This window comes from Aedes aegypti, chromosome 2 (assembly GCF_002204515.2).
Source record: "Aedes aegypti strain LVP_AGWG chromosome 2, AaegL5.0 Primary Assembly, whole genome shotgun sequence".
Lineage (NCBI taxonomy): Eukaryota > Metazoa > Arthropoda > Insecta > Diptera > Culicidae > Aedes > Aedes aegypti.
In genome coordinates, this window is record NC_035108.1 from 430,774,223 (window position 1) to 430,787,323 (window position 13,101).

Genomic DNA, 13,101 nt, shown 5'->3' on the forward strand with positions numbered 1-13,101 from the left:
TTTTTCAATATTTTCTACAGCTTTCGTGCAAAATGTTTGCGTTGCCTTTTGTATCTCACGCACATCACTTCGGGAGAAGTTTGCTCTTTGATGCAGATTCAATGTAAACTCAACTGCTGATTTTTCCATCTGTAGTAATTCTGTTTCAAATATAATATCATTTTGCTCTACAATCTCTTCCGTATTCGCTTCAGTCTTTCTCACTTTTACTGGTACATCAACATCTAATTTAACTGTATGCTCTACGCTACTGCTATTGGTTGGATTATTGTCAGAATTAAATTTATGATTTCTTAAATGTTTTGTGTATCCATAAAGATTTGTGAAAATTTGTATGCATGCTGGAAACGTGCACTTGTATTCAAAATTTAAAGGAGGTTTATGGACGCTTTTTAGGTGCAATATCAAATCATCAGCTGAAGTGAATGTACAACTACATTCTCTTACGCAACACGCAATCATGGTTCCTGCTTCTTCAGAAAATCTATCAGCTTATTGACGCATAAATACTCTCCGTGATCTGATGGAACGCTGTATACAAACTGTTCTGTAAATATCCAGACCAACTTAGAAAGCTTAGCCACCGGAAGTCCAAGTATAATTCGAAGTTTCACTAGAACATCAACTCCGCGCACAATGGATTGAAGTTCATATACAATGGACTTGTAAATTACAAAACACTCTCCGGTAATCGATGTAATATTGTCTCCCACGACGATTAGTTTTGGTGGAATAGGAATCTGCTGCTCTTCATATACTTTGATGGATTTGTCCAGTTCAGCCAGTACATCGCGTTTGCTTTTTACCAACAAAAATGTATCCGCTTGTGCAGTTGCAACCGTTGGTTTGAACCCTTTTGCTGCCTTAACTGGTATCAAAACGGTGTTCAAGGCCAACAACGTGTGCAGCAAACGGTAATCTGTAAAATATATATATAAAAAAAAATTAAAAATATATTTGTTCGGTGGAGTTTGCAGATTTTTTAAACAATTTCATACCTGTTTCAATCTGTGAATCCTGGATGATGCGAACCAACTCTTTCGATGATGGATCCTTGGCGTTTTTGAACACGTATTTTAGCAATGGGTGCAAACAAGCAATTCCATTTGCTACACCCCTCGTTTTGGTTTCCTAAGCCAAGCTTCTGATAATCGCATGTCGAGCTAAAAACCAAATTTTATGGTTATAAAATGGTTTGATTATACATTTTAGGAGAAATCTTCTTACTCAGGAAAAGCTTAGCATTTTTAAAAGCATGATCAATTTAAAGGAACATATTCTACGCCCATCAAGATCACGACAGCTGAATCAGTCCCTCACAAAAAGTTGAAAATATAATTCCTTTTACTTAGTCTAGGGAAAAAAGCTTCAAAGTATCAATTCAAATCATGGTTGATTAGCCCAATTATAAAAGAATGTGACATGGCAAGCACAAGTTCCCTTCTAGTTTTAAATACACTATGAAATTTCGAAAAAAAATATGTTGATTTGAGATTTTTTTTAAATATCTCCTCTTATGAGGTTTTTCAGTGAGGTGCGGAACAAGCATGCTACTCGTAAGGGGCAAGAAAACCACCTACAAATCTTATATAATCTATATAGGAGTGGCAAGATGGGCTACCTAGGGTTAGGATCCACATATCTTCCCATATACAAATAGAATCGACTTGTTTTTCTTCCTGGAACCTTTATCTGTAATACAACCCGTGATGGTTACTGTAAGGGGTTGTCCAGAAACCACGTGACATTTTTCTCTTTTTTTTTATTTCAGAACCATCCTAATGTCGAGGTCTTTTTGGTATAGACCGTGGTCATTGGCCAAACCCCCCTCCCCAAATAAATGACCAATTGGTTTATGGATGACCCATTAGTTTTCTCTCAAGATAATTGACTTACCTATACATCGGTAAATTCATTTCACTCGGTCGAAGAACTTTGACAATGGATCATTAAAATAACCAAAACGGCCGCTATGGAAAGCATTGATAGCGCCACCGTAGCCTTGTGTGTTTGACAGAACAGCAATGCTGTCACAATGTTAAATCCAATATACAGTGGCGCCTTTGTTTTGATGCTGACAAAAACTACTTTCAATGATCCATTGATTGTGGCACGATTCCGCCTACGTGTTCCAGCCTCGCTTTAGTGTCATTCTTGGACCGACTGAACTAAGTTCACCGATGGATAAGTCCATTACTATCAGTATAATATTCATCGTTAATCTTCGAGCTTAAGTTTTTTGCAGGAAGGCAAAAAGTTTATTTATCATGCTAAATTTAGATATTCAAGTCAAAGAACTGAATTTACCATTATTTTTATCTAAGTAAATAAGCTGTTTAGTTTATGTACAGTGCTGTTCTGAATAATAGCAGCGCATGTCGATTTTCATACAAAATGCTCAACTTTGACATGCTGTAGTTTTGTTGCCTTTCAAGCAATCGAGTTGAAATTTTCTCCACAGAACTACAAATATGCCCAATTTTGTAAACACAAAATTTCAAAATTTTCTAAGCCCCTGCCGGAAAGTGAGATACTGGGTGAAATTGTTCGAAAAAATAGCAGTTTTAAAAATTTGAATTTCGGCTTGACATTATAGTCTTAAATTATATATCACTTACCATTGGAACAATCTCCTCCTACTTATCAAACCTACACCTAAACCGAAAATGTTTAAAATTATTGTAGAAAAAATTTTAAAATGAAAAACTGCTATTTTTCGAAAAATTTCACCTAGTGTCTCACTTTTCGGCAGGGACTCAGAAAAAACTGAAATTTTGTAGTTACAAAATTGATCATATTTGTAGTTCTGTGGAGAAAATTTCAGCTCGATTGCTTGAAAGGGAACAAAACTACAGCATGTCAAAGTTGAGCATTTTGTATGAAAATCGACATGCGCTGCTATTATTCAGAACAGCACTGTAGTAATTATTTTGGTATCATTATCTAAAAAATAACATTTTTTGTTATTTACTTTTGTCTATATTTTTGTCATTATCTTGTTATTACAATGGCAAAATATAATCTTATTTGGTGTTTATGCCATACAAACTTAGTTATTATTTTTGTTATTTTAACTCTTATATCAAACAAATAAATAACAAATTTTGGTATTCTAATATTCTATTTTAATGGTAAATTTGGTTATTCATTTGCATCTACTCGGGTAGTATCATCGTACCTGCCACACGACATATACGAATGTGAAAAAATCTCTCAGTCAATAACTGCGGAAAAGCACATTGCAAACTAAGGTAAGAAGAAGGCTCTATCCCAGTGAGGATGCAATGCCAAGAAGAAAAACAATAAAACTGTAGAGAAAAGATACTTACCAGTTGATAACCGTGTTCCTCGCGCAGATGTGGAAATCTTTTGATGACGGAGTTAGCTTTTGCGTACTTTCGGAGGGATGGTCTTCTAGCCGGAAAGCTGACTTCCCATTGAGCCAAAACTGTATTCCAAGGGAACTTATTCAATTCCAGCCACGCTAACGCCGATGTTATTTGTGGATCGTGTACAACCTCTTCACAGTTTGTTTCCGATGATACGTGTTCCGCTTCTTTCCGGTCTCTCTTGCGCTCTGATTGTTTGATATAGTTTATTCTACTGAATAATTTTCCACCGGGATTCGCGCGACCGCTCTTAGGGATATAGTATGTTTCCTTAAAAAATAAGCAAAATAAAAGAATTACATACCTATGTATATGTGATATTTCCGCAGGACAATTATTTACCTTCTTTTCTTTCTGAAACACTTGAACGATTACATTACTGAGGTCATTAACTATCTCGCTTGATGTTTTCCGAGTTTGGTTTAGGTGATGCCGCGCTACGGTGTCCACTACAAGTTTCCTACCGGAATCTGACAACATGTGCGAATTGCTGTTCTGCAATACTTGCTTGCCATAAATGGACTGTTGAAGAAGGTTCCGCAATATGTTAGGTGTCAACGGTACTGATGATTCCTTATTCCTCTCCGGTTGAATTTCTGTGGTTTGGTTCTCTCCGCTTTCGTGCGCTTTTCCTGTTGTATCATTCGAATTAGTTAAAGAAGCCCGTACTTGAACTGGCTTCTCGGTTACAGAGCTGGCTGGATTACTTTCACTAGATGGCTGGCCGTGCTAAAAGTATGAAAAAAGCTTAAGTAAGATACGGTAGGGTAAGTGGATACAGAAAAATCACTAGTTAACTTCATCTTTAAGTTCAACTAACGTGAATAATGTAATTCTTTCACTTAAATTCGTTATTTTTTTCGATGTTCCTGCTCGTCATATTGAATATGAGGAATTTGAAATGATCCACTTGCCCCACCATGGTGGGGTAAATGGTTCTCAAAACAAATGTGATGTAATCGTGTATAGTAAGAATGGTATTACCACAGACAAACAGACGTAACATTTAGAACAAATTTCTTCAAAATCCAGCGTTAATGATTACCGGGCACCAATGATCGATTAAGTGATTAATGATTAAATTCAATTTTACCATGATTAATGATTATTATAGATGATTAAAATTTTTAAAGCCATAATTGATGATTAAACAAAAGTTCGATTAATGATTAAACCTTAATGTAAGGTGATTCATGGTTATTAATTATTCAACTCAGTCTAATTAGTGATTATGATCAATAATTATGATTAACACTAACACTGCCCATAACTGCATATTTGTAACATTTGACAAAAGTAGGCATTGAGTAAATGGAATACCAAGTGTACATTTCATGGCAGTATGGGAGGAAAATAAAATTTCTAAAAATTACCAGGAACTCAAAAGTGCTTATTTGAGGCTGATATGTTGTACAACTCATATCGCATACTAGGTGAATAGTCAGAAAATAATTCTGGTAGAAATTTCATTGCTGTTACATTGCGAGGCTCATTTATAATCTCAATGTTACTGTTATGCGGTTATAATTACCAATGTGACAAAACAACTTGGTATTTTTTCGAATTTTTTAGAACAATCTCACAGATTTTAGTAAGTTGATCGAAAGTATTTATCATTTGATGACTCTCCATGGTATTAACTCCAATTTGTCAAAAATGTCGAATGTGACTGTTATGCAGTTATGGGCAGTACATACCTTAAGTCAAATTCAATCAAAATGTTCAGTTTCAAAAGAATGTTTCTCAGTCGTCTTTTAACCAAATTTTGTAATTTTTCAGGCTCTATCACAAAATGCCTCTAGCTTTTTTTTATTTATTTAATATTTTTTAACAATATTTTAAATGAACATCGTTTCTTGATTTTTAGTCTTGGGAAAATTTAGTTAGAATCAACAACTAGCAATACTTGCCGCAAAAATTGCCTTTTAATCATCGACGCAGTATATGATTGCCCAAATATGTACGACTCAGAGCGTTAATGATTAAACATAAATTTGATCACCAATTGTGATTCAAAATTGTGATTCATTTGCTCTAACGAAGTTAAAAGTATTTTATATGTGATTTATTGTTAATCATGAGTAAAAATATCGCTATTTAGTGGAGTTCTGTTTGATCTTTCGACCTTGACACTTGCTTTTGCCGGGGCGAGCGACGAGGGCAGGATCAAACATGTCGCGCGTTGGTCTAGTAAGTGAAAAAGTGGTGTGATCGGTGAGTTCGGTTGAAGAAAGTGAAAAAGTGCCGCGATCGGTTAGTTCTGTTTGATCTTTCGACCTTGACACTTGCCTTTGCCGGGGCGAGCGACGAGGGCAGGATCAAACATGTCGCGCGTTGGTCTAGTAAGTGAAAAAGTGGCGTGATCGGTGAGTTCGGTTGGAGTAACTGAAAAAGTGCCGCGATCGGTTAGTTCTGTTTGATCCTTCGACCTTGACGCTTGCTCCTGGGCAGTGCGTCAAGGAAGCCCGAACAGTTTTTTTTTTTTTTTTTTTTTTATTCTTTTTGGGTCGCGCGCTTATTTTTTTTTCCTGAGTGCTTTTTTATAGCCGAGCAAACGAGTGAAGCCGAAAGTGGATTGTGGCGGCTCAGTCAAGGATAACGGATCAATTGGTGAGCTCGTTTCATGCTACTATTTCTAATCTATAAAATATGTATGACTGCACATTCAATCGTTACAATGGTGGGATGTAAATATGATTTTTCAACAAACTATGGATGGTTCGTCACTGTGAGTGTCGACACAAACCTTGATTCATGATTTATTTATGTTTAACATTTCTTTTTCAGAACACCTCTTATATACCTTTGTTTTTGTAATTAAAAAAACTTTGAATGGTTCGACACTACAAGTGTAGACTTGCGAAAGGTTCACTTTATTCAACAAACTTTGGATGGTTCGCAACTGTAAGTGTCGGCATAAGAATAAGAGTGTTCTATGATGTCCCAACCAATCGAGTTTTTTGTTTCTTTTCAAATGAGTAAAATATAATAACACATGCTTTCGTCCTGACAGCTGTAGGAATATTACATTTAGGTATTTTTTCAACAAACTTTGAATGGTTCGTCACCTCAAGTGTCGGCATAATTTTCCTCTACATAGAAATTGTTCATATCAAATGAAAATATTATATTTACCTATAAGCATGTATATATCACAATCATTGTTTATCATGGTCTAATCGCTTATCAAAGTGAATCCTATGACCCAACGATCCTCCCCATTAACAAACATCCCTCCCAGTAACCTTTGTGGAGATGCAGAGGCAAACACGGTCTCCAAAAAGCAAAGGTTACACACTAACATTCCTTCCCCCAATCCCACCTGACTGCAAGGACGTGGCCGGCGCCGTTATTGACCCTGTATAAATAGAGGCACTGAATTATGCACACTGAAGAAGATTATGGCCAATCCCAGCCGAACTTCTAGTTGATTCTTTGTGCATTTTCACTGACTTCGGTCAATCACGGAATAGCAACCATTGATATGTGTAGTCAGTCTAAGCTAAGCTAAGTAAAAATATCGCTATTTAGTGTATAATTCGTTTGTTGCGTACTTCAAAGCGTAAATTATTTCACTTATTTCGGCATTATTAGCTGGTTCCGGCACTAAGATAGGTTCCAAAACGTCTTGATCTTGAATTTTAAATCTCTTTATAGTGCGAGGTGGCGAAGACTGGTGATTGGTTCCATTCACCTGGGAGGTATTTATACCTGCAGCTTCTCGCTTCACTGTTGCGGGATCCGATGTCGATTGCTAGAAAACAAAGCAAATTAATCTAATAGTAAAATCTCTTGTGGATGCACTCACTAATTTAACATTTGCTTGTTACACACAATTTAGTACACCGGTAGATACCTAAGTTGGATAAGTCCGAAAGCAGATTTACGCGGATGGATGTGTTAGATGGACACTGTCATCTACAAAGTTGTTTGTATTATGATCACACAAAACTCGACGCGAGACAGAACACAACACTTACTGTTCTTACAATTAAAAAGGATATTATAACATTCTATTTTATGTCGACCGGCTTCGGGCTGGATATTGTCCATCTACGGGACGATGTCCGAGCCAATATAAAAAGGTAATTTTTCAATACCCTGTTTATTTGTAAGAACAACTCTGCCGTGAATCGTAAGTCAGTCCCATCTGCATTTTCGACAAAATTTAGTTGAGTTCAGTTTTCAACATCTCTTCCAATGCTCTTTCAGCTGCACTAATGAAATAATATGATTTGTTCGGAAAAATAAGGAAAAAAAACAGCAAGTCAATTTGTCGCATTATGAAAATTAACCGCATATCAGTCCCACTACAGACTTTCGCACCGTGAAACACAAAAATGTAACGTGTTTTGATCATCTTTATATTTAGAAAGATATCGTAGTGAAAAGCAAGTTGTGAAAGTTTCATTAACCTTCCAGTCGCCGCGCGGTTTGTCACCGTCAGAACCACCACGCTGCAGTTGTGAACGGAAAGCGAGGGTTTTTCACCAGTGTTGTACAAAATACAACAGCGCGACGACTGAAGTGTTAAGATTGGAACATGGGTAATACAGATCATTTTTTTGTAATGTTATTAAAAATTTCTTTTGAAATTTAATTTGCAAGTTTTATATAAAAAAGTACTGGCAATCATCGCTCGTAACTACTGCAAGAAAAAACAACAATAAAGCTATCAGTACACGCTTTGCCAAATGTTCAAATATTTGGCTAAGCATAAATCAACAGACAAACATCGGTTTCAACTCAGACAAAATCTTTGCATTTCAAGCTAAATATTTGCCATGATAAGAACAAATATTCGTATAAAATTGAAAAATAAAGCCAACGGCATCATTTTTATATCATCTGAAAGCTTTTTGTCTTGGTTTTGTGGAATTGGCTTTATTATCTAAATTTAGCATGATTGAAAATAAACTTTTTGCTTTCCTGCAAAAGGTTTTGCTTTTTAAATCTTCAATGAAGTTCATACGAATAGTAAAATGTGCTACAGTGAAACCTCCATGAGTCGATATTGAAGGGACCATCGACTCATGGAACAGCAAAGAAAGCTGCTTCTAGGGACCATCATAGTAACCATGAAATTATGTTTTTAGTATGGTTCCATGTGTCGATATCGAGTCATGGAACATCAACTCATGAAGGTATCACTGTATTATGGCAAAATTTGATATGAATTTGTTTTAATGAGTTATTTAAATATGGTTTTCAAATATCAAAATAATGACATATTTTGTTGTGACAGCGAAGTTTGTTATTCTTAAGATATTTAATATTTTGTTTGTATTTTTGCACAAATAACAAATTTTACCATGATAGTGTATTTTGTTATTGATTAGTTATTTCATGACTTTCAAGTATAACATACCAATGACTAATTTTGCTATGATTGTATGTTTTGCTATTGATGAGATATTCAATGTCATATATTAATAACATAATAATGGTTAAACTACATATGATTGCAAAATTTGTTCATATTTTATCATTATTTTGTTATTCACCTCTACCCGGGTAACGAAGCCCATAATTTCCTAATCATCAGATTACGAAAAAGGTGACTTTAGTGACCATTTATCTGAAAAAGTTACTTCACGAAGTCACTACATGACTTTTTGTTGCAAATAGTGACATTAGTGACCAAGTTGAAAATAGTGACTCAGTCACTAAATGTGATTCGCTACCAGCCCTGATGTTTTATCTTCCTCTGATTTTTAATTGATACATACCGTATATTCGTTTTCAACTTCAGAAAGGAATGATTGTATGAACGAAACTTTTTCCGCTTCAGAGATGGATCTGCTTTGCTGAAATTATAAATAATAGTTTATTACTACGATAGTACAAGTGAAGGAGTAATCTTCATACCTCATGTAGGTTGCTTTGGCTTTGTTCAGAAGAATAGCTGCCTATGTCATCCGTTGTACTGTCCTCCTCTTCAACGTCAAAGCCTTCCGCTGGTACGATCGGTACGATCGGCACTAGCCCTCTCTCGGAGTCAGGAGTCAGTAGCTCTTCGTTCTCCAAAACCAAATCGCTCTCTTCCAGTAGTGATCGTAGCCGTCTCGGTGAATAATAAATTTGTTTAGGCTCGTTGCCTCCCACTTGAGCAGCATTGGTAAATCCACTTTTGTTGACCTCAATTTTTACCTTCGCCTGGCCTGGTGCGGCTTTCTGTTTTTGTGGGAACACATTAGTTTGTTAAAGTTTTCTGATTAATATGGTTACACTTACTTTAAAAGACGTTGAATTATCGCCTTCGCCAAGTGAAATAGTAGATTGTTCACTAACTCCTTCATTGGCATCAATGTGAACACCAAGTGGCCTCCTCTGTTAAATAATTGTTTGAATGTTTATTTGCGTGATGGAACTAATTGCTGATCTTACCTTTTTCAGGCGATTCTCGCCCCCTGCGCAACTATGATTGTCCTTGGCTATTTCCTGTGCCTCTAGCTGTTGGTCAATAACGCGATTTTCTGCGGATCGTGGCTCCGTTGTTGTTTCGGCCGCTATTGACACATTTGTCAGACCCTGTCGAATACAGCATTTTTTTGTTCATAAATATTTTTAGCCGTTAAGCCAAGTAGTTATAGAATACTTACGTTCCTTTTACGCCAGTTCTCGATCCAGAACCACAATTGAGTGGCTTTAAACGATGTCTTTGGGCCGGCACTAATGGCGGCGATGAAGTCGTTCTTCTCCAAAGTCAGCAGATTCACTGTTTTAAGTTCGACAGCTGAAAATTGAATTTATTAGAATTAGAATATTTGTTTATACATTAAGAAGAATATTACCTTTAAAAACATCCAAGCAAATCGGCGGTGCTTCCGTCAGCAAGTCGGCAATTAGCACGAGCTCGTCGAGAACGATGTTGGCCATTTTCGAGTTTTCATAATAATCACCTTATTACACTGAACGAAAACTCCGGTCCTACATTGAATGATTTGTAATTCAATCGCTTACAAAACTTCATATTCCTCATTTTGAATGACATGAAAGAATATGATGCATCCACAGTATATTGAACAAAAATCATCCAATTCAGTTCTGAATCTCAGATCATATTCTAATGACATAAGGCAGATAATCGAATTATGATAACATAAATGAATAACATGCAGCTTATGACAGATTCTAATATCTACTATGTCCCATACCGAAAATCATTCAAATATTGTCTGAAATATCAGACGAAAAGAAAATGATCATAAATATCTAATCATTCTGACAAATCCAAACGTAAATATGGCGGCGGCAACGTAGAATGCCAAACATTTCTGCTTGGATTTTACAGGTAATTACACTTTGAATCTAATATAATCCTCATTTGTAGCATTTAATTTGCACTTCCTTAAGGTACCTACCAACTACAATAGCTGACATCCAAGTGTTTTGGTTCGATGGAGCAAAGCTGTGAAACAAATTTATTAGCAAGGAGCCACATCACAAATCATGTTCACTACAGATAGCCATCTGTTCCTGAAGGCTGGAGATTGTTACATTTGTGTAAATAAACATTAATGTACATAAACCAACAACGTTCCGTAGTTATTAGTTTTTTATTTGAATTCTTTTGAATTAAGAAATATCACGAAATTGGGGTTGTTTACATGTGTGTATGATAATCATTCAATCAGACGCATCTATTTCGAGGATAAAAATCCTTCCAAGATTGGATGATTTCCATTCGGTATGATTTGTAAACAGATGATTTCCACGAAGATGAAAATCATCTTGATAGTGTCTGAAAATAGGTATGGGGCTCGGATGAAGCAAAAATCATTCAATTCATGGCGGGAATTTTCGTTCAGTGTATGTTTTCACACTAGTGACAGCTATGGGAATCGTAAGGCGCTCAATGAAAATTATACACGGTAATGAAGTTTAAGTCAGTTATACATTATGATTAACATTGCAGCTTTATGGAATCCATAACAGACTTATGAAATTGGTTTTTAATGAATTTTCAAGGCTTCATAAGGGGAATTTTATGATTTTCGAGAATTATTTTGCCTGAGTGTAGAACTTTATGATATTGAAAATAGTTTTTTTTAATTCACGAATAAATCTAATAGTTTATATTATATTTCTCGTAAAATGGTGGTTCAAAATCTCAGCCAGCAGAGAATGTTTTTGGATATATCTTTATGCTTGTCACACATTTACAAAACAAGTTCTCAGTAATAACTGTGGAAGTGTTCAGAACAAACCGAGCTGGGAAGCAGGATCAGTCCCAGTTGGGATGTAAAGCGAATAAAAATCCTTCTAAGTTCTTTTCAAATTTGTTAAATATTTATATCGATTTTGTCACGGTTTTGTCAACTGAAAATTGCGGATCGTATTGACAAAAACGGAGCATACCTGTAAATCGAAAACATTTCAAAAGCAACTGGCATCCCTGGTAATGAACTGATGAACATAAATGCATGTTTTTGTTTGTGTTCATTCCCCATTCACCAGGACCCGGTGCATCGGGTGCATCTCACCCTCGTTGTATAATTTTATCAGTAACCCAATTTACAAAGTCCAAAAATGCTCCGTTTGTTCCAAAAACTTGCCACCCGGAGTTACTGCACCGCCTCGACCTCAAAGTTGGTAAGTTCCACCTGAATTATCTACGTTATCACATTCAATAACATCTACTCGCCTTAGGTCGACTCCCTATCGGAATGCATCGACGGTCTGGAAAAGGACACCCTGACCAAACTGTTCCAAAGTGCGCCACACCTGACCAAATATGCCCCGGAGCTGTGGAACCGAACGCACAATCTGATGGCCCAGGAAGGCATCGAGACGGCCAACTTTCTCTCCATCGTCACAGGGCATCCGGAAGTTCTGACCCGGCAACCGAACCGGTTGATCTCCAGCATGAACTGCTGGCGATCGTGTCAATTTGGTGACCGACCGATGCAAGTCCTGCTCTCAGCCCATCCCCAGCTTCTGGACTTCAGTGACCATAATCAGCTGGCGCAACGGGTGGCATTTTTGCATTCGTATTTCGAAACGAGAAAGAACGTTTGGCGGTTGTTCATGAACTGCCCGAACCTGGTGCTGGACAAGGAAAGGGACATCCGACCCAAGATAGACTACCTGCTGCAGACGATGCGGATCGAAGTGCTGGAAGTGGTCAAGTCGTGTGCCTTTGCTGCAGATATGGATCTGATCCGTTGTAGGCACGTGTTCTTGGAGCGATTGGGACTGTTCAAGCCACGAAGTCTGAAAGCAGAACCGGGCGATCCTAGCAACAATCCGAAGCTTAACCAGATAACGGACACCTCGGATAAGCGGTTCGCGGTGAAAGTTGCCTATGTGACGCTGGAGGAATATGAGGCCTTTGTGGAGTTGTACCGGAAAGAGCGGAATCGTTTGGGCGAAGGGCGGGATGAGCTGGATGACGACGAGGATGATGATTTTGAGCTGGACGATGGAGCTGACGAAGGCCGACAGGAGAGGAAGCAGAAGTACCGCAAGAGGACGAGGAGGAATTCGGCGCGGTGAAGAAAGGGTTATTGTTCAAGAATATAGAGTTAGACGAGAGGTTAATCATTTTCAATAACGATTGAGGATTGAAAGAACACGCCCGTTACTCCTTTCATTAGTCTTGGTTTCAGAAGATTCGACGACTGTTTCTCTGGCGGTTTAGGCCGAAAATCGGTACGCCTAACTACCTTGAGTCCGTTCTTCAAACTAGACGTGAATGGAAAATCAGACG

The 13,101-nt window shown here is 37.2% G+C and overlaps 1 protein-coding gene across 1 annotated transcript; it reads left to right on the forward strand.

Moving 5' to 3' along the window:
* Positions 1-11,818: 11,818 nt before the first annotated feature.
* LOC5573955 lies at positions 11,819-12,932 on the forward strand. Its single transcript, XM_001654943.2, has 2 exons — positions 11,819-11,984; positions 12,042-12,932. The coding sequence occupies exons 1-2, from the start codon at positions 11,922-11,924 to the stop codon at positions 12,885-12,887; spliced, it is 909 nt and encodes a 302-aa protein (XP_001654993.2). The 5' UTR covers positions 11,819-11,921; the 3' UTR covers positions 12,888-12,932.
* Positions 12,933-13,101: the final 169 nt, after the last annotated feature.

What these genes read in the sequence shown, in the direction of transcription:
- LOC5573955 (XM_001654943.2), top strand. Translation starts at nt 11,922, where the DNA reads ATGCTCCGTTTGTTCCAAAAACTTGCCACCCGGAGTTACTGCACCGCC. An exon ending in CCGCCTCGACCTCAAAGTTG is followed by an intron (nt 11,985 to 12,041) that starts GTAAGTTCCACC and finishes TACTCGCCTTAG; the next exon opens with GTCGACTCCCTATCGGAATG.